At 41.6% G+C, this 21,691-nt stretch overlaps 1 protein-coding gene across 1 annotated transcript in view; it reads left to right on the top strand.

Annotated features, from left to right (window-relative positions):
• Nucleotides 1-9,030: 9,030 nt before the first annotated feature.
• Nucleotides 9,031-21,691, top strand: part of FGD4 (FYVE, RhoGEF and PH domain containing 4) — a gene marked incomplete at its 5' end in the record, with an annotated part of 113,367 nt that continues 100,706 nt past the window's right edge. Inside the window, one exon of the mRNA XM_080342480.1 lies at nt 9,031-9,172. Coding sequence (XP_080198606.1) covers nt 9,031-9,172 — 142 coding nt within the window. The remainder of the gene's footprint in view (nt 9,173-21,691) is intronic.

Raw genomic sequence — 21,691 nt, forward strand, 5'->3', positions numbered from 1 at the left:
ATCTCCCTGAACTGAGTTATCAGGAAACTTTGGAAATAACTAATGAGACAGTTGTGTCCATTGAAATTAGTTCATAGGATGCCCATATCTTTTTAAGTGTTTATGACCTCTCTCAAGGAAATCGATGTTTGCTATTCAATGCCGTCATGTTGGTTAAGGTATTAAAACTGAGGCTATTTACAAAGATTAGGAATATGATATGGAAAGCTACATGAGTACGGAGCTCCCTTGAAGATCAAATTCTGAATGCAGAAGATGTAGACCCAATATCTTGTTCTTCCTCACAGAGATGGGAAATGCCTGTGACCACGGGAGAAAAACAGCTACTGTTTTTACAGCACAGAGGTTGTCTTCTGTTCCCCTGTACAAGACTAACTGGCTTTGCTACAGCAGTAAGAAGCCTCTGTTAGAGATAGATGACCTCTGTAAACTCAGATGGCTCAATGCTGATCCATCCAAGGTAGCTCTTTCTACAGTGCTACAGCTTGTTAGTGCTCTAAGATGAAGTAGCAGCTGGTCGTCGTAGCTATACGGATGCTACCATCAAGCCTTTGACCCGTGTCATTTACAGTTGGTTGGGAAACTTGCTTTGACCTGAATGAATGGACCTGCCATTCAATTTGTTGCTTTGAAATTTGATTTTAAGACATCCCTGGGTTGCAGCAAAGCTTCACTGACTTTAGTAGGCTCCATCTGGACTGGGCATTCACCTGTGTGGAGCAGATGACAGGGCCGTGGGCATAACATGGAGTATCTCATGCAATTTGAAGATGTGACTGGTGAGTGATTTCATGACCAGCTTGTGACTCAGCTTGAGCCATGCAAAATGTAAAATTAGAACTTATATAAATGCACTGCATTCAAATGCCAGCAATCTCCAAGTCCTACATTACTTAAAAAGAAAATGCCTCTGTGAAGCCACTACTGCTTTCAAAGGTTTTTGTTATCTAAGCCAAATGCAAAGTAGCTCTTTTTATCTTCAGAGCACACTGTGCATATTAATTCGTTCCCAAAACATCTTTGCAAAAATGGGTACTGTTATCTCTCTACCTACAGACAGACAAATTGAGACTGTGTGATGGGAAAACATCAACACTCAACAAAGTGAGCCAAGTTTCTTTACAGGTAACCCTTTATGTCTCCACATATGTCCACTCTGCACGCACTGGAATACCAAAGTGGTTTCAGATGCAGTAGCCAGCTGCCCTCAGCAAGGTGAGTTGTTTAGTCCATGTGGTACATGCTCCACCCTAGAACCTGCACTGCTCAAGTGCCTGAGTTGGTTCAACAGCTTGTTCCCTTTTCCTGCAGTGCTTGATATTAATAGATCCTCACTATAAATAGCTGAGGTTTAACATACACAGTCTGCTTTTAATTTTCTTAGCCCTATGCCCTCCTTCTGAGTGTCCGCCAGGCCTGTAAACCAAAAAGGCCATTTGACTCACTAGGTCTGAGAAGAAAACATTGCCTAAACATGGGAAAACTTTTCTTCCTCCAACAGTGTTAGCTCAGTAAAATATAGATGTTCTTTTTTTGGTGGAGAACATGGATTTCCTTTAAAGTGACTGCAAGCCATTAAAGACTCTGTTCAAAATCATGAATATAAAACCATGACAGAGGTCCAGTTAAGATTCTGGAGTTTCAGGCCCTCATCTGTGCAGTTACACTTAGTGCTATTTATGCTTGAATATAAAAGCATGGCACATTTCAGCATGGTAAAGTTACAGCCATTTGCAGTGCATAAAGCCTCAGATGTATAATGTAAGGCTCACTTGAAGTACTGAGTTCCAAAATTAGACAATGCGAGAACTCTGGAGGTAAAAATACATTTGAAAAATTATAAATATGAATGGAATGCTATTTTTGAGATTCAGGATACAAGAGCGAGTTTAAGTGGAACAGGAGACGCATTTATATCCTGTTCACAGCCTTTGCTCCAAATAATCACATTTCAGCCCCAAAAGATCCAAGGAAGTCTGTGGAATGTGAAACAGAATGAAGGAAAACAAGGGTGGCTGAAGCTAACTTAGAGGAGTCTGCAAATGCAGCAACAGCTTTGAAGTCTCTCTGGTTTAGGTCACTATAAATTATTGAGAAGCATGCTGGAACTGCTGTGCATGTACCATATGCCCCATTAGAAGCGATCTTAAGTACCTGACAGCTTGGTTTTTACAGTAAGGAAAAGAAACATAGTTAAGGGAGTATTGCAATATACCAGTAAATTCTCTTTCAGAGCTGGAAGTAATAATTACGCCTTTCTTTCCACAATGTGTTTTGTCAGCCAATTGCTCTCCAGGTGTTGACTTGTTAAGGAGAGAACCAAAACATTTTGCTTTACTGTTTAGGTAAGCATTCATAGAGAGACAGTGGTTAATATTTAATGTATACAGCACCTTAGCAGTACACAGCTCTTTAAACAAAGTCCGATCCCGTATGTCATAGCACCGACGAAAGAGAGCAGAGCTGAGCCTTGGCATTAGGAATAAATGCAGAGCCATAGCAAAGAGCACTTCGTTTCACAGATGCACATTTCCATGTGGACTGAGGAACAGCTCATAGCAACCACCAGCTCCTTCCACACGAGCTGTTGTCTTTTCCCCAGGAGTCACTACCTAATCTCCCATCACCCTATCAGGCATGGGACCCTCAGAAAAAGGAGAAATTGCAGGACCCAGAAGAGATGGTGACTCAGAGCTGGCTGCTGCCACCACCAGCAGATTAGCACAAGCCACTGCCGGCTCCCCAGCAACCCCTTGGAAAAATAATTCACAGCATCTTGCTGGCACGTATTTTCCTGTCAGACCACAAGGAACTTGTGGGCCTTGCCAGGAGCAACTTTGCCTAATTTAAATGATTTTTCAACAGTGAATTTAATTTGATCTGGCAAAAAAGCTGGAAAGGCTATTGATTTTGGATGTGGAGTACACCTGAAAGAGCTGTTACTCCTGCCCTGGAAATGTCACTCCTGCCCCACTAAAATGTCTCAACTGCGGAGCTTAGACCATGGTTTTTAACCTTTATTTTCTTCGTAGTGACTGTTGGCTTTTACTGCAAAAGGAAAGAAGAAACAGAAGAATTGAACATTTTCTCAAGCATAGCTGGCTTTCTCCTTTTTGCTAACATGACCGTTTGTTTTCACCTGTAGTTAAACCAAATCAAAGCTAAAGCACAGTTACTAATGGTATCTGAATGTTTGACATTAACTGGATAGTGGGAAATGTATTTCATTAACTCATAGTGGTGATAGTGAAGAATATTCTGACTTGTAAAAGCAATCAGTCTTTGTTAAATTATGCCATTCTGCAAGAATTATCTAACAAAACTTATTAAATTACTCCATTACTCCCTCTAAGCAGCAATCCTTCAGTAATACTAAGGGACATGTGTGATAGCTTTATCTCAATATGATTTCAATAAATTCCAAGAATTAGTTTGCAATAGACAAAATGCTTCTGTACAGGCAAAAAAAAAGGGTTAAGACAAAATTAACATTGAGGCAGTACTAGCAGGAATGTTTCTTGCTTTGATTATCATAGTGCTGTTCTTGCAGAACTACATCTTAGTGTTCATCTGGTGGACTTCTGTGTGGCAGAGAAAGAAACCCTGGCTGTATGGGGTATAAATAGAATTCTTCATTACAGAGGCTGGCAGTGGACAAAACCTGCTGCTGGGTAGTCCCCATAACTATCTTTGATAGAGCCAAAAATGACAACGTGAGGAAACAAAACACAGCAGCGTTCCCTCTTATACAGTCAAGCAAGAGGGAACAGAAATCTGTATTAGAAACATTACTACCTGTGTGAAAAGAAACTGCCATGGATTTTCTGCCGAGGGCTACCTACCCATCCTTTTTTTGTTCCAGCAGTTAATACCTAGGATTTGTCTAACCCTCCTGGAGTGCTCATCATGGGTTACTTCTAATATTTGACCCCGTTCTGATGTTTGATGTCTCACGCTGTTGACCCTGCAGCTCCTCAAGGGGAAGTAAAGCTACTCCTAAGATACTATGTGTTCTAGACTTCTTGATAGGGAGTAAGTAACAGAAAAGCTGGGTGCATTTTTTGGTGTAAGCCAGCTCTATGCTGTAAATTCAGGATCCCCACCCTGTGCTGACGCACACACTGGGTGCTGCACAGGAACAAACATCAGGCTTGAGTTCCTCTCATCTTTGTAAGCCACTCCCCAGGCTAAGAAGCCATAGCCTGCAGCCTCAGGCTGAAAGTTATATTTTGGTTTTGAATGTTGAATTCTGTGTTTGCCTGCTGATTTAACCGAGGTTAAGTATCTGCCTTGAGTTTACTTGCTTGGTCTGTGTATCTCTGTTGCACACATTGCAGTTGCTTTGTGCATTTTAACTGCTGGTGCCATCAGAGGAGACTTTTCATCTGGAATCTGCATGAAGGCCTGAGATGAGTGAGATTCTTCTCTAATTAGTATACTGCTCTGTCTTTTGCTGTTTCAGTTCTTGTTCTTCATTATACTTCCCTGCTGGCAGAGCTGGTTTGAGGGTTATACAATATGCGGCTCACAGAAGATTCAAAATGTATGATGAGCTGTACTCTAATTTAGGCAGGACCTGGCTTGGTTAGCTATGTGTTTAAGTACGGATTTTCTATATTACAAGCTGCATTTTTATTTTAGTTTTTATTTGGAGGTTCATATCTAACCGAGAATGGCATTTTTCTGTTGTACCTCAAAGAAGGTACTGTCCAAAGTAGCTCTAAATAAGCTAATGTTTGTAATATTTAGAAATATTATACATGTATTTTTGTTAGGTGCTGAGTTCATGCATCTTCTTTCTCAGCATCCTGTATATTAATGCTCTAAAAATACATCACTACACAGATTTACTGTGGGGTACAGCACAAGGTAGTACTCAGAGTAACCAAAGCTAGAGGCCATAAACTGAATCCAGAAACAGATTTATTGTGTAACTGAGAAGAAAATAAATTTCAACTCCAGCAGAAAGAAAGACACTTGACCAGAGGCAACAACAGAAACAATCTCACCCAAGGAGTTAGTCAAAACAAAGTTTTCTGAAGGCTGTTTCCATTTGGAGAAGAAAAGGTTAAGACAAAAAGATTTACTGGAGAAACAATGGTTTACATACAAAGTGAACCATTTGTTTTCTCACAAGCTCAACAAAGATGCCCTATAAAGTCCTGTTTCCCTGAATGCTTCAGGGCTCCAGCAGCATGAGCAAGTCTTTCACAGGCCAGAAGTGCCCTTTCCACTTTTTCTTGAGGGCAAACCTCACCAGCTGTCCTTGCCTTCCTTCTACACCTCTGTGTGCTTCCATAGTGCTCCTGTTGTTCCTCCCACATGCAAACAGGAATAATTAAATCAAGTCTCCACCACTGCATTTCTTACCATCCCCACAGAAAGCTTTGGAGCCAGACAGCCCAGCTTGTGCCCACACTTGAACGGGTGAGCTGTGGCTTACTGGTTAACTCTGTTACCACACCACACAGCGGTAGGTAACTCTTCCAACACCTTGCCTAGGTTGGGAGGCACGCTGCAAGGCTTTTATTTAAGCAGTGTCATTTTCTGACCTTTATATATTTTAAGCAGAATTGGCAGCACTGCCTATGTTTAAGCTTATTCAGTATTTTCTGTTCTCAGATCCTGTCTCCAGTTATTACATTACATTTTTAATCATTTAGGGTGATGTTGTCTGAGACAATACCTATCTCAGATTAAATTTTGCACTTAAAGAAATGTTTTTCCCTTTGCTGACAATGCCGGAAGACTCTCTTTCTCTCTCTGGAGACAGAGAACAAGAGAGATTGAGAGCAGTGGATAAAAAAGGAGGAAGGGCATGCCAGAAGGGGTGACCGGTTGTTACCCTGTTAAAGCAGGCAGAACGCACCCATTGCTGGCGTACAGCAGTTCAGAGCCAGCTTGAACCAGCTGCTCCGGGTCTGTGCCGTAACTAACTGAAAAGAAAAGAGACAATCAGCTGCTCTGAGAAGCCCGTACTGCGCTGCAGTGTACAAACGCTCTACAATTACCGTGAATTCACTGGCTGTGTGAATTTCTTCTGTCACAGGCTGTCACCTCACAGTTTTAAATACATCAGTGTACTTCAGGAGGATTTGCCTAAGAAAGTGAGCTTTTGTGACCGCTCTCCTGATGTCAGAGTTGCCACAGTTCTCTTTTCTGAGGTGACCTTTGCTTTCCAGAGTGACGTTGTAATAAGTTACCTCTCACTGATAACATCACAGAAAACAAAATTAACATAGTTCCTACCATTTGGTTAGTATTCATGCTTGAATGTGTTTGCCCTTGCTTCCTTAGCTATTTTCCTTCCAGGAGCAGAGCTCTGTGTTTAAAGAAGCAAGTACAAAGTTCAATAGTAAGTGATAATCATGCTTGGCTAAAGATTGGCAGTTGAGCGATTGGCTAATATTTGGGTTAATCTCAGTTAAGGTATCACCTATAAGAGAAACAGAGAAAGGTGGTCTATTTTCAATCTTACTTTCATTCCCATAAGCCAACATTTTGTATTTTACTACTATATTCACACCTTGGACAACTTTAAACAAATCCCTTCTTCCTGTAATAACTAATTTTCCTGCTCTGTCAAGAGGGGTGAATACTTCCTCATTGGTGAGATGCTTTGAGAATTATTAATATGAGGTTCGCTGTCTCGCTTGCTCTCTTCTTGTTTAAATTGGTAATACTAAAGATTACTCAGTGCTAGACTGAGTCCAGAGGCAGATTTGAATGTGCACCAGTGTTCTGGAAGAAGATTTTTATCTGAGTTAATGATTGATCCTTACTACACATCTATGAACTGTACATAGCTAAAGTTTACAAGAATCTCTAGCTCCTTGCAATAAAGTCAGCAGGTACTGGTGTTCTTCATAATGTAAATATATTCATCTCATACTCCCAGCTCAGGTCGAGTGACTGAAGTCAGGAAATAAATGAGGCTTTTACCTCTGAGTCACTGCCTTTTTTTGTATGTTTGCAAAAGTAAAACCTGATGTTTGCAATTGCAAGCACATGAATAAAATCCAGGAGGTGATGTGATTGTCTCATTTTTAGTGGGAAATGAAAGGAGGTGGTGGGGTGAGGCTGTGAGAGATCAACCCTATTCTAAAAGAGAACAATTTCACAAAGAGACCAAAAGAATGAGATCCTTGGCATGCGATGGCAGATGTCCCAGCTGCACCAGTTCTCCCCCCAGCTCAGGGCTGACCTGCTCTCTAATGTTAAAAGCAGAAGACCCACTCACTTGACTTCTGCCTCATGGTCCTTTGCTGCTGCACATGTGGTACGGGTAGCACCACCATGGCCTCTCCTCTGCTGCTGCACCTCCCGTGTGTCAGACACGGCTGGTGCTTCACACAGATGGCACCTTACATCAGGAGAAGGTGTGTTACCATCGAGTCCTGTGTGCCAAGGAAGCCCACAGGAAAGGGCTCAGCAGGAGCCTCACACCACAACACAAGACGCTGGAGGAAAGTGAAGCCCCCTCGCATGAACCCCTGCACAAATGTGGCCATGTTGCATGCATGACTCTGAGTGATGATAGAAGGTATTCTCAGCACTTGGGAAACAAGGAAGCTGCAAAGTCATCAGCTTGTCTGAGCAGTCCATAAAATCTTATTACTGAAGACATAAGAGCATAAGAATTGCTATATAGGTCAGATGAAAGGTCTTTCTCTTGCCCAATTCCAATCTCTGACAGGGGCTAAAACAAGACCTAAGAGTAGGGCAAGCGCAGAGGGGTACTTCCCCAGAATGTTCTTCCAGGCTCCAGCAATTCATGGGCTTCCTGGGAACTAAAGGTTGTGTTGAACTACAGACAAAGGGAGAACATCCCTGGAGTACAGCTGACTGCACTCCTTCTCTTCTGTGAGGAAATCCTCCAAGTGTGGCAAATGAGGCAGCATGTTACAAAACAGAAGGCCATCTTTCAAAAAGCCCTAAAACCTTTGAGTTTCCAAAGCCCAGGAAACCCCTGTGCAGTGAGAGCACCCCTTCACAACTGGTTTGCCTCTAACTGCACCACATCACGCTCTCTGACAGACTCAAAAGCTCTCATCCTGCATACCACAGGCTGCTGTTACCCTCTCTCATGGTGATACAGGTGAAAATGTTCTGCCCCTAAACATCATATCCCAGTTAAGTGGATAAATGGGTAATTTCAGACACTGTTGCTATGTAAAGGAACCTAATGGTATGTCTCACAGCTGTATAGCCTTCTGATTGCCTTTTTCAGTTAACCTTGATTAAAATTTAGAAAGGCAACAGCTTTGGCCCAAATGAACCATTTTAGGTAGAAATATTGATGAAAGCATTGCAGCTTCATCTCTGGCATCAAAACTCACTTTTAAGTGCTAGGACTTGGGCATCTTTGAGAATTTTCTCCTTGGAAGAGGGGGACTGCGTTATGGCCAACTTCTTTTTACGTACACAGATAAATCCTATAGAAACTGGGCCTCCTTCCAGAGAAGGCATTTCAGAGGTGAACTGTGAGAGAAGGCAAGCGAATGGAATGCGGTGGGGCTGTGGGTGAGTGGGGCACTGCGGGGTTCCCCACCACCCCCAGTGACAATCCCGGGCAGGCGTCTGCAGGGCGTGGGGGAGCTCAGCACTAGTAGGGGGGTAGCAGAGCAGGTGCGGTGCCCAAGGCACCCACTTCCCTGCGTGGCCCCCGGGGGAAATTTTCGCTGCCGGCCCGCGGGTGCCTGGCTCGGGGAAGTTGCTGCGCAGCCTCGGGACGGGTGGCAAAGGGCTGGGGCTCGCCCTGCCGACTGGGGACCGCGCCCGGGGCTGGCGGCCGCTGGGCAGGTAATGCGGGGCAGGGCGGCGGGAGGAGGCGCCCGGCCAGGTGCTGACGGGGGGGAGGGAGGGGGCGGGGAGCAGCGGGCAGGTGTGGGGCCGGTGCGGAAGGCGGCCGGAGAGGGAGGTGCTGCCCTCGGGGCTATGCCGGCCCCAGCGCCCCCGCGGCGGGAGGGACGCTGAGGACCCTGCTGCTTCTCCCTCACTCTCCTCTTCGTCTCTCCCCGCACCCCAAGGATGAGCGGAGTCGAGGGTGCGCACTTCAGGCGGGCGGCCATCCGCAGGAAATTCGGCCCCACCACCGTCGTCTCCCACGGAGCAGCGCCCACCTGCCCCGCGGGGCCCCCGCTGGGGGCAGCCGCCCGGAGGACACCCGCAGGTAACGGCCTTGACGGTCCCTTCGGCCTGGGTCGCTGCCCCGGGCGCAGCTGTTGGCACCGCAGCTCTGCGGGGGCACACGGAAGAGCCCCGCTGCCAGTGGTACCCAGCGGGACGTGCCGGTGGGCAGCCGCTCCCCGGGGGGAGCGGGGAAGGCGGCAGCGCAGTCCTGCCCGGGTCACGCCGCCCTGCGGGTTCGGGGCGGGCTTGCTCCTGCGGCGAGTTCCCACGGGCTTCCTCTGCCCATCGGGCTGGCAGCGGGCAGCGTGTTTAAATAACCAGGTGGTGTTTCCCCGTCGAAGTCGGGAAGGAAGCTTCACTGCTTCAGCTTTTGCCGTGCGTGTCGGTGCGGTGTTGGCATGGATGTCCCCACGGGCGCCCGTGGCGGCTGCAGATCCGCTTTCCCGAGGGGCTGAGCTGAGGTGGGGGGCAGCTTACCGAGTCCTCGGAGTTGGGGGCAGTCACCCTCATCCCGGCACAAAATGTTTTGAAGTTGTACTTTTATCAGCTCTTAGACTGGCAGGAAAGCAGTCTACCTTGTCTGACAGACCCGTGTGTCATGTCTGCCCCTCCTGGATGCTTTCTTTAGCCCCTTGAGCAACAAACCTGTGTTAGACTTGTTTGACATGTCAAGCTTCAGAAGGCACCTGCTACACCTTTAATGCAGTGCTGCTGAAAGGGACGGTCACCTTATCGGGTTATCTGTGTTACCTTGGCCATGCTGGAAAAATAAACAATCATAAAATCCAAACTTCAGAAGGCTGTTGCTTATGAGCAAGTTAATGCCCACAGCCATTTATATGTCTAAACTTTGTGATTCTGTGATGTGACGGCCGGTGTGGCAGACTGTGCTCATGCTTGTGATGTCACGGTGGCTTGGTTTTATGGATGTGGAAGGACAAAATGGATGAAATAAAGCTTGAAATCTCTGACATATGCTTGTTATATTGTTGGAAATGATTACATGACAAATATAAGGACAGAGATTTTTTTGCTTGGGCACTATCTTTTTACGGTTTCCCAGGCAAGAGGCCTGCTTAATTTAACAGCAAATATGCACAGATAGGAATAGATTATTGTGGTGCTGTTCATAGGGTGTTTAATAGAACTTTAATTGGTAGTGACTTGGGATGTGTTCATGAAAGCACAATTTTTTTAGCAGTGGATTTTTTTCCAAGGCTTTACTTGTGTATTTACGTTGGGGGAAAAGGTCTATGCATAGTATGCAGGCTTAGTGGATTTAATTTTCCTCAAATAGAGGTATGCTTACGACAGAAACCCTGTGTTTTCTGTCAGTTTCTACTTTAGTTCCATTAGGCTTCTGCAGTTACTCACTGTTATCTTAGACTCCTGGGTAACAGTTTCATACTCATCTACAATATCTTATTGTTGCTCTTTTCATCTGTGCACACACCACCATCACCCCATGACTTCTATTTACTAACCATATGTGCAATGCATAGTTTTTCAGTGTGAGCATTCTTGTGGCTTGTGGATGGCAGGAAGGTTGTGAGGGCCGTGACAAGAGCAATGTGCTGCTCATCAAATGCCCCTGAACAGCAATAACCAATTTTATAGTACTTTCTTGCATCATTATTGCAATATTAAATACAAAATTAAGATAAGGAAATGAATCCTAAAGATATGAGAAATAAAAGGGAGACGTGGTGATGATTTTTAGCTTTTCTCATGTATGTACATAAATCCCCTCTTTTTTTTGTTTTTTTTTTTTTTCATTCATAGTCCATTTGTCCTAGAAAAGCAGGTGAAGAAACCTTGTGTATAAAAACTGTATATTTTCTCTTAGTGGGACTTTGACTCCTTATCTGTTCCTCCTGTTGGCAGTGGCCACCGCAGCATGTGCTCCAGCATCCTTTAATCCCAGGATAGCTTTGTAGCCTCCCTCTCTGTTCTTTGTAGTCGGAGCATGCATGCGTTTGCCTCTGTTGTTGATAAAAGTGATCAAACTGCCTTGATTCTGCAAGCATAAATGTTAATCCCCTGGTGCAGCAGAAAGCTGGGTGCATTCTTTTGCTTATTAAAAAAAATCGGGTGTTTACACTTTTTTGGGTTAGAAAGTGCTAACTGGATTTTAAAGGGTTTGTGTAACGTGGTATGCTTTTGACCTGCTTGAAAACTTTATGGGGAAGGAGGAGTTAGTGTAGCCCACTCACGTCTGATCCTTGTCTTTGCCAAGTGTTGTGAAATACGCTTGTCACTTATGTTACTGCTTGGGGACAGGACTCTGGCAATTGTCTCAGATCTGTATCTGGATTGCAACTGGAGAAACTAGATGTCTTACATCAGCTGTATTTGCTTAGAAATGCTTTAGGAAAAAATCTGAATTATATGTGGCAGGCATATCAGAACTCTTCTCAGACTAGTAAATTGTATATTAATTAGTGGGAAGACTTAATAACAACTGTTACAACTCCTGTACACTCAATGGTTTCCTCAGAGCCTTCAACGCTGGCCTGATGAAGTAGACAATATCACAGGATCTTTATGCTGAGAGATGGAAGACCTCAAAGTATTTCCATTCTTAGTGGTGGCTGAAAAATTTTTAATGCTGAAGTGGAGTTTCTGTTACAGCATTGAACTTCTGTTGTGCATTGCAATCTAAGTGTCTGACTTGTAACGGAAGAATCTTTCTCCTCTTCGACATACTATAGTCTAACTCATTCAGGTTAATTGTCATGTGCAAAACTGCAACTGAATTTTGTTAACATTTGAGTTTGGAAAAGCTTGGTGTGTTAAACTACTTACAGGACAAAGCAAAAATTATTTCCTATTAGAAGCTGACATTAATTTAAAATTTTGGATGAAAGAGTACTTGAATATTCAGAGATACTTTGAAATGCCTAGAAAATGTCAAGGCTGATATCTAGAGACAGTTTAGAGAAGAGCTTTCAGTGGAGTAGCATGATTAATAATCTGTTTTTGAAGTGAATAACTAGTGGGGATTTAATGTCTTTTTTTTTTCTGCTGAATTAGAATTCAGAGTTGCTACTAACTGGAACAAATCTTTACTTGAAATGCCCGTGTGCATGTTAACTCAAAATTAGCTATCTGCCAAGAAGCAGACGTAGGTGACTGCTTGCCTGGTCAGCACCTTTCACAAGACGAGCTCCGCAAAGTGTGAGCATGGCAGTACTTCAATTCTGCATCGGATTAAGTTATCCTAGAAGGCTGTATTTCACCTTAATTGATTTGATTTAGCTGCATAATGAAAACATCGCTCGGGACACAAGGACAGAGTAACTGGCTTTCATAGTAAGAAATAACTTCTTCCTGATATCAGTACAGTCACCCTTGTCATTGCTGCACAAGTTAACACTTTGTGAAATTCAAATCTTGCACTGGTTCCTTGTGTTTGTTTGCTCCAGTGCAAATTTACACCCTTTCTGGACTGTTTTCATCCGTTCTCTTTTTCTAAATTATACTGGCGTTATACTGCATATTGGCAGTCTCAGACATTGCGGTGTGCCTCTTAGGGAGCTGAGGTAATTTGCATTCAGGACAGCGTTCACTGCAGCAAGGTGTCTGCAAACACTGATGGGGAAAAAAAGTAGTTCCCCACCACTACTGTTGTATCTCTGCCTGTTAAACAGTTATGATTTTATAGGATTATGTTAACAAAACTTCAGTGGTCTTTTGGGTTTTTATTTTGCAGTGGGAGATAACCAAATGAGACTCTAATAACATGCTGCTCTAGGCTATGAGAAATGTCTGTATTGTTGAGGAGTTTATTCTTAAAAGCTTGAACAATAACTATGCCCTGTCTGATAGTTTTAGTCATGGTTTTTTTGTTGTTGTTGTGTGTTTGTTGTTTTCTTTAAACAATTAACTTTGGATTATCATTTTCCTTGCTCCCGGCTTTGTGTTACCCATTGCATTTTGTAGACTCGTCTGCAGTGATTGAAAATCTGATTGCTAAATAGTGTGTTCAGGAAAAAAAAAAACCTGTATGATCATTAAGGCTAATCTAAGCAGTGATAGGAATCTGTAAATGCACCATGAAGGAGAGTTATTTGCACTGCACGCCTTTCTGGTGAAGGCAGGAGTTTTGTAATTTTTCTGAAGCTGAGATTTTTCAAGGAGATCTGATACTTGCAAATGCTGAGAAGGGATGGTGAGAATATAGGAAGTGCTTCTAAATATTCCTCTCCTTGCAAAAATGAGGGGAAAGGAAAGTATAAAAAATTGCTTTATGCAGAACTTGCATGAAAATACATTTTCCATTCTGTTATTAGAGACCTTCCTGTTTCTGTGGTCTAAATTAATCCCATGGGGCCCTTATTGAAGCAAATGTGTTGTGTCAAAGTGCCAGGAAATGGAACTTAGCTTCCTGAATGTTGTTTTACTATTTTCTTATTCCTTTCTTCCGCTGCTTCTCCTCCAAATATTTGGGATCAAAATAATCTGTCTGAAGCCAGTAAGAATGTAGCGTTTGGTTCATAGACTATCCAGGAAAGTAGTTTATGTGTATCTTGGGTTGGCTTGGCAAGGCTATTTAGTCCTTCCAAACAATGTCTGCTTTACCCAATAATTGTTTGTTGGTCTTGTAATACTGGCTTCCTGGTGATCAGGATGGTGATTTCCTTAAATAAGTTAGAATTTGTGTTCACACCGCTTGTCTTGCTAATGACAACACAAAGGGTTTCGAAGAAGAGTGGCAATTTGATGTGAGTTTGTTGAAAACAGAATAAGTCTGCTCTGTTCAGCAGAGGCTTCTTTAGAACACGCCACAAGAGGGCAAAATTGCAGAGGTGCTGGTAAATGCCATTCCTGAAGTGCTTTAAGGCATATCTGAAATTGGAAAGTAATAGTTTGCATAAGCAATATGAATTAGTTTGTTGTACAAAATCACAGGAGCTGGTTGCATTTGCAGAAAAATAAATATGATTGTGAAATTTTTTTTGGTTGGAGGAGGAGAGCTTGCTTGGAGAATGTGTTACTTTTGAGTGACTGGTAAAACACAAATATTGATAAAGGAAGGGGTTCATACAAAAAAAAAAAAGTTATTATTTATCCTTCAACTTCTATTTTGTCCTTTGGCTGTTAGTGCCTGTTCTGCTTATAACTGCAGTTGTCAGACTTGTCACCCACTTCTTACGTTGTGGTGAAGGTCCATCTCATCTCCTGCATTTCAGTCAAAATCCCATTTATAACTGGGCAGTATTTTTATTTGATGCTGTTTGCCAGTATGTCTTGGGTACAGTGTGATCTGTGATAAGGCATTCCGACTGCCGCATTTTGCACTGTTATGTCTTAGTGTTACACATTTGCTGTGTAAGACAAATTATCTTCCCAGGAGGAAGGATTTTTCAGAGGGAAAGGAAAATATGAAGCAAGCAAATTTTAAAATAAGATACTTGTAGGCTTTTTCCTCTAGTTCCATTAATGCTGGGTAGATTTTCTTCAAAATGTTATTGTCAATTCAGTATTTCAATCAAACTGCTGACTGCAAATCTTGTAGCTGAGCCCCCTTTTTCTATGAGAGAAAATGTTTTTCTGTTCCAATATGGGTTACTGTGTGTAATAATCTCTCCTGAATATGAAGTGATCTGGAATGAATACACTTAGATGATCAGGATGATCCCTTCCATCGTGTTAAATCTATGAATAAACTTTGCCTCCAGCTCTTGATGGTCGAAACATTTTAATCAAATGCAAAGCTGTGAACAGCTCGATTTATTCAGGCCGTTATCAACGAACTCCTGTACTTCTGACAAGAGGAGAGAGAATTCTGTTTAGAGACAGTATCCCCACAGCAAGAGTTTTGTCAATAACCTAAACAAGAAAAAAGAGGAAATTGAAAGGGGAATTTTTAATGTTTTCTTCAACTAGCTGCCTTGGAAGTAGTATTTTAACAGAGATGGCTTTAGCAGAAGAAACTACTTTTGAAATTAATGTAAGGAAGGGAGGATAGGGTTTTGCTGAGATGTTGATGAACCAAGTAAAAATCAGAGAAGTGGTCCCAGTGCACAAATACACAGCAGGAAGGCGATACCAGAAGATATGGGGAAATGAATAAAAGCACAGGAAGAGAAAAATTAAACCACTGCAGTAATCTGCAAAGCCAGGCATGTAAAGAAATGTGTTTTTAACAAGTTTCAGAGCAATTTGACACCTCTGATCACACTGAAACTCAGTAAAATTAAGCGTGAAATGGATTAAAAATTGGAGGCAAAAGACACTAAGTAGAAGATAGGGCAGACTAGTGAAACAGTATTAGTTACTAAGTATTAGTGCTAAGTGTGTCACAGATGTTAATGTAAAATAAGCTAAATAGCCTGGAACAGAAGGAAAAACACAGTGGAACTGTAATGTGAGATGTGAAATCCTGTGATTTATTCCTGACTTTGGAACAAATGTCTTGCAGCAGAGATGATAATGCAGCAGCTTACAGGTCTAGCCTTCCCCTCATGAGTAACTGCAGACACTTGCCCTCCCTCTCAAATAGATGTTAGTGTGCCCAGGTGGACATGAGGGTCGGGGAGAGAGAATGGTGACCAATGATCAAAAATAAGTCTGATTGATTCAGTAGCTGGTTTCCTATTTGTCTTTTTAAAGATTTGGCTTTCTACTAGTTTAGCATGTGATGTTTCCTTGCTAGGCTTTTGGTTCTGTTGCTGTTCTGACTGAGTCCTTATGGTGGGGACTTGCAGCTACTGTAAGGCCACCCATCCTTGTGGCTGTATAATTATGTTCTAACTCTGTCTGGCTCCTGCATACTTGAAACCAGTGGGGTCTGAGCTGCCCCAAGGGCTGGTGCAGTGGTACCAGGGCTGCTGGTGGCCCTTCCACGGGCAGCTGTCCTACACCCTAGTTTGGTGCTGGGTGCTTCTGCATTCTCTATGGGGTTTCTATAGACTCAATCTCTTTAGGGACTTTGTGGCACCTGAAGGAAAGCTCAACAGAGAAGTTTCTAACTGCATCTTTGGTATGTCTTCTGTTTCTGTGAATTACCAGAGGCCTCGGTCTTGAAAGCTTGAGAGCAGCTCCTTCTGCCCATACCTGGTGGCTTCTGGAGGTAGAAGAGGGAGGGATGGAGTGTAGAGAATCTGCTGTTGCTTCTGGCTGGAGATCATGACCTGACCAGTCACCGTTCCTTGCAGGGACTGCCTAGTCTTTAAGCTCCAGCTTATTTATTTATTTACTTAAGGGTTATATTCTTAGCTTTTATCTTCCTGCCAGGCTGAGGCACTCAGTTATTTAAGCTGCTTCAGACTCTGAGGTTCTCTTCCACCATGAAACAGGTATTTTAAATCAAAAATCAAAGTTAAGGTCCACAGCAGACTTAAAAAAACCAAAACAAACAAGCAAAAAAACCCCAAACAAACTATAAATTATCTGAATTGTCAAATTGTGAAAGCAAATAATATTTGAAGGTAAGTTTATTTTTAAATGTTTTGTCTTGTATCAGAAGGGCCCGATGACAACTTGCAACGAGTAATCAGAATGATTTTCCTCTTTGCTCTCGCATGTGACTGTTGACTGTCTTGTCTGTGATACTTCAGTTTCTTAATAGAATACTAATATATGCATTATTTGTATTAACATCGGTAATTGAATTAGGAAATGAAAATTACTGGCTAATTACATTCATCTTCAGAATTGGTGATTTAAGAATCAAAACAAAGTCACTGATACAGGCACAAATAACTGTCCTTTATAGAACTGAAACCTTTTTCAGTTTTATGCAATTATACTGCTAGCCTTTTCTTCAGTTGACTCTTGCCAAAATGCCCCTATTTTAATAAAAGCATACGGCATATAGCTTTACATTCACTCTGACATTGACTTTTGACATTAAGATATTACATTTCATCCACGAGGGCAGAATCCTATTATACTTCAACTATTCCCCTATGGGCTATCAGTGCTACAGTATTCAAGAAAGTTATATGGGATGACAGACACCTGAGGATGGTTTTCAAGAGTTCTTAGGGATCTTGTTTATGTGCCCTTTGAAAGTTTATAGTTTCTGAATTCTTAGAAAAGAGGGCTTTTATGTCTTTGAACCAAAAGCTTGGAAATTCTTGGGTGAAAATATGATTCCAGGGGAGGCTTTGCAAAACACCCAATTTTTGTGGTATATACAAATAAATGAGGATTTATGTCAGTGCATAAAGTTATTCAGCATTTGTGTTTTGGCTTCTTTTAATTCTAAATATAGAACTGTGTGAAATTTATTAAGATGCACTTAAATTTGAAAGCAAGTTGCATCTATTATTACTTAAACTTGTGCATTAACAACCACCCTGTTTTCTAAAATGGATAATTATTTTAAGTTGACTTTCATCAAGTTCTGATAATCTGATCCACCTGTTACTCTGTAATCACCTTCACACTCTATTGAGTTATGTAAGATAATGCAGTAAACAGTGTTCTTTATAATTTATCACTCTATATCTGATCCAGTGGACAAATATGCTCACAAGTGTTACAAATGAAGGGCATGCTAATGGCTGAGCTGGCTGCAGACATGCTCTTTAGAGACTGCCAAGGTAGGTCAGGTACTAGGAGGTAATTGCCGCAGCGCTCTGTGGTGGCTTTTATGCTTGGGTTGAATGGAAGGGTGTAAGCAAGTCAAAACACAACCACCCAAGTCATTGGTTGTGCACATTATCTATTTCTAAACTTCCTCCTATCTTCTCCCTGTCCTGTATCAAGCATAGATGATCTCTTCAGAATAACATTCCTGACATGCAGTCAAAGCAGGAGGAAAAAGTCTGTCCCAACTGCCATGTAGAGCCAACAAGAGACCTGGGTGGTAATGGCATTGACTGCCCTTGGGGTTCGACTTCACTGTGGAGAATTACCCCTTTAAGCTTTTATCTTATTTTCTGTATAAGGACTTTACTGCTTGGGCACAGGATATATTAAAAGCCTTTTGTTCATAGAAATGAGAACAATATTAACATTGTGTGTATTACCAGAGCATTTAGAGGAAGTTCAAAACCCCAATGAGTTACCTCTTCCAAGAGTCTTGATAGAGCTTAAACAAATAAGTGTCTGTTCATCCCAACTATATTATTATTTCAAGGTTTTGACAACTGTTAACTTTTAACAGTATAATTTCTGCTTATGTGGCTGATACCAGTGGTGTAGTTAACTAGTGTTATGTGGGGTTTTTGGTTGTTTTCAGTAAATTCAGTTGTGCTGCAACAGGAAAGTAGGTCTATCATTTTAAAATCGGAGTAATATTGGGATTGGAATGTGGTAATTCTGTGATGTGAATCTTACCATTGTAAATATTGTGTCCTCTTTGTTACTTTCTAAATGCTATTCAGCAGTTGTGTGGGACTAGATCCTGATTAAAACTAATCTTAATTGGTTTTAGTGCCACACACAACTTACAGAAAATGTTGAGATAAGAAGGTGGTAGCCTCTAAATGCAAAAGGAAAAAGGGGACTAAGTAGTTTCACTGTGCCTGTCTTATAATTAGCTGATTTAAATATTTACATCACTTAGAACACTGAGTAGTGTTTCTAGGGGTGTCTCATGCAGCGTAAATTATCAGATTACTCTTTTTTTTGTTTTGTTTTTTTTTCTCCCCACATAGGGTTAAACAGTCATATGTAAAGGCATTTGCCAAGCCCTTATTGATTGCTTCTCTCCTGCTGAGGTCGAGGTGTGTGTGTTCAGCATCCATCTGAAATAGCATGCAGTATCTGATAACTGAGCAGGACCATGATTCTATAATATGAGACATCAGAAAGCCTTCACAGTCTTCTAAAACTTCTTTGATACCGATAATCCAGACTCTTATTCTCTAAAATTAATGACTTGCACTATGAGTTTGTGAGAGAATATTAACCTAGTCTTTTCAAAAAGGTAAGTGGTTTTAAAGCTGACACAGAGAAAAATGGCCAGTGTCAGGAGCAGTGGCTTGATAATGCTGCAGAAGCATCTGCATGCAGAATGGCTAAGGGGCACAGCAGTTTCACATAACTCTTTCCCAGTTAAACATGTCTAGGCATGATGTAATGAATATTCAAATATGGTGGAGTTACAGAAACTAAACCCTCACTTGTGGAGAAGTGAATATGCAGCACTGCAAATGAAGACTCAAGTTATGTTGTTCAGGCCCAGGAAATGTTGTAAATTCCCCTTTGTGGCACCAGGCCTCTCAATTGTTTCCTTTTGCCTGGAGATGCTTGGGAGATGTTTTACAGATGAGGAAAAAATATGAAAATTCTCTATTAGAGTGACATTTTGGAGACTTTGCAGGAAAAAAATCAGACCAATGCTGGCCAAAAAAATCTTTCACTATTTCGTTCCTTTGGTCTCAGGGAAGGAGATTAGAAACCTGAGCAGAAGTAGATGACATGTTCTTTGAAGAATCTGGGAGTGCATATATTTAGTAGTCTTCTGTTTGCTACTGTCCTCTGCTCAGCTATATGTGCTTGTACAAAAGTACATATTGGAAGGAAAAAAACCCACTCCTGCCCCACGCAGCTTCCCATATGTTCATTCTGAGTATTTGGGCTGCCTTCGTGCCCACGTACCACCCTGAATCTATAGTTTGGGATGGAAATGGAGAAATTTGTCTAAGTATTTTTCCCTCACGAAATCAAATAAAACAGCTGTTTGCTGTCAAATGTTGGCTTCAGTTCCAGGAAGGAAAAGTGCTTTTTAACTATGGAAAGTGAGAATATGTAATCCCTGTTAAGACTGACAAGGATTGCATAGTTATTATAGTCAGTGAGATGATAGGCAACCCTAAGTATAGGTAAGGCTAACAGAGCTGGAAACTGAAATGCCCAGAGCTGAGGCGTCTGAGGTGCTATAGTTGGATTTGATTTTTTTTCTTTTGAGTATATATGGAAGTGTGGGTTGTTTGAAGTTGAAATACAGTGTTTACAGTGGCTCGGGGCGTAGAAGCAGGATTGGCTTTCTGATAAGGATTTTTTTTCTCAGGTACACAAGGGATTAGATTTTCTGTGAAAGCAGAAGCTATTTAGTAACTGGAAGTAAGAAGAAGGGACTGCACACTGACTGCATGGTGCTGAAAGGACTCTTTATCCTAAGGATTTTTTTTCTTTTTTATTTTTCTTGGTGTATGGGCTTACATTCAGACAGGGCAAGAGGATTTTGATAGCTGGTAAGCATGTTAAACTTTAAATGAAAACTTCTGAACTGCTTTACAGCAGCTGCTAACAAGCCACATAGAATAAAACTAGGTAATCCTGTGCTAATGAAGAAGAGCCTCCACTTTTACTATAAGCCCTTGAATGACAAACATTCAAGTAAACAGAAGCAAATTATCTGTGTTTCTGTGTGAAATGTATACTGTCGTCTTCGCCTATCTTTTTTTCTATGTGTGGATGTTATACTGTTGAATGATTTGTTGTTTAAATTATGATATAATTAATTATTCGAGTGTGGTCCTTAACTGTACCATGGTTCCTGTTAGTGTGGGTTGGTTGGGTGTGGGTTGTTTTCTTTGTTGGTTCTGTTTTTAATCCTGTTGTGGAAAACATACTTTTCAAAGACTTAGTTGAGTTAAAATCTTTTAGCAAATCGGAGGTCAATTTGAGGGACCCTGACCTTGACTGTGCAGGTCAATTAGGACATTTCAGTGCTATGTAAAATAAAGAGGTTTGATATCCTTATTTGTGGGGATTTTTTGTTGTTGTTCGAAAGATGATAGGTGGTTTGCCACAAGCAGGGACTGCTGTAGGGAAAGAAAAGGATTTTTAAAAAATTATTACTTTTATAAACAGCATTGGGTCACTGTTTACCCATCTGGGACATAACGGCAATGTACACAAATATTGCCTAAAAGTTTGTGGAAAACAAGGAACACCTTCACAAGCCAAAGTAGAAAATAAGGAACTGAAAATAGTGATTAAGAAAATACGAAGGTCTCTGAGGAGAACGTGTTTCATGCCAGGTGTCTCCCAGCTCAGAGCACTCTTAGTACACAGGCTGCTTCAGCCGCTGTGGTGCTGCATCGTTGTAGCAAAAGGACTGATGTCTCAGTGCATTGGCTTTGTCATAGGCATTGCAGTAATAGGTGGTTCTTCCAAGGCACTTTTATTGGTAATCTGAAAAGATCCCTTGTGTATAAAACAGCAGGAGGCCAATCTAATCCCTAATGTAATTTGATAGACTGTGCTGGACCTAAGCGTTAGGATATGTTTGGATAGGGATACAGTTTTGACATAAGCATTTGGGTATGGTTAATACTTTCAAGTATTAAACCTTTAGCTGTATAATGTGATTTTTTTTTTTAATATATATATATTATTTTTTTTTCCAGACATAAATCCTGACTTACTGTTCTTCATGTTAGCAGGTTAAGGGCAGGAGCAATGTGTATTAGCCCCATCTAACTTGATTTTTTTTGAACTCCAGTTCATTCAGAGGCTTTCAGTTAATGCTTTTTGTCTTAGATTGAAAAAAAACCTGTCTGCCATATGTCTATGGAGTAACAGGGGAAAGGGCTACACAAACTGAGGTGGTTCTTCAGGATTTTCTGTCCTCATGAGTGTTTAAGGAATGCTG

Source organism: Nesoenas mayeri (assembly GCF_963082525.1).
Source record: "Nesoenas mayeri genome assembly, chromosome: 1".
Taxonomy (NCBI): domain Eukaryota; kingdom Metazoa; phylum Chordata; class Aves; order Columbiformes; family Columbidae; genus Nesoenas; species Nesoenas mayeri.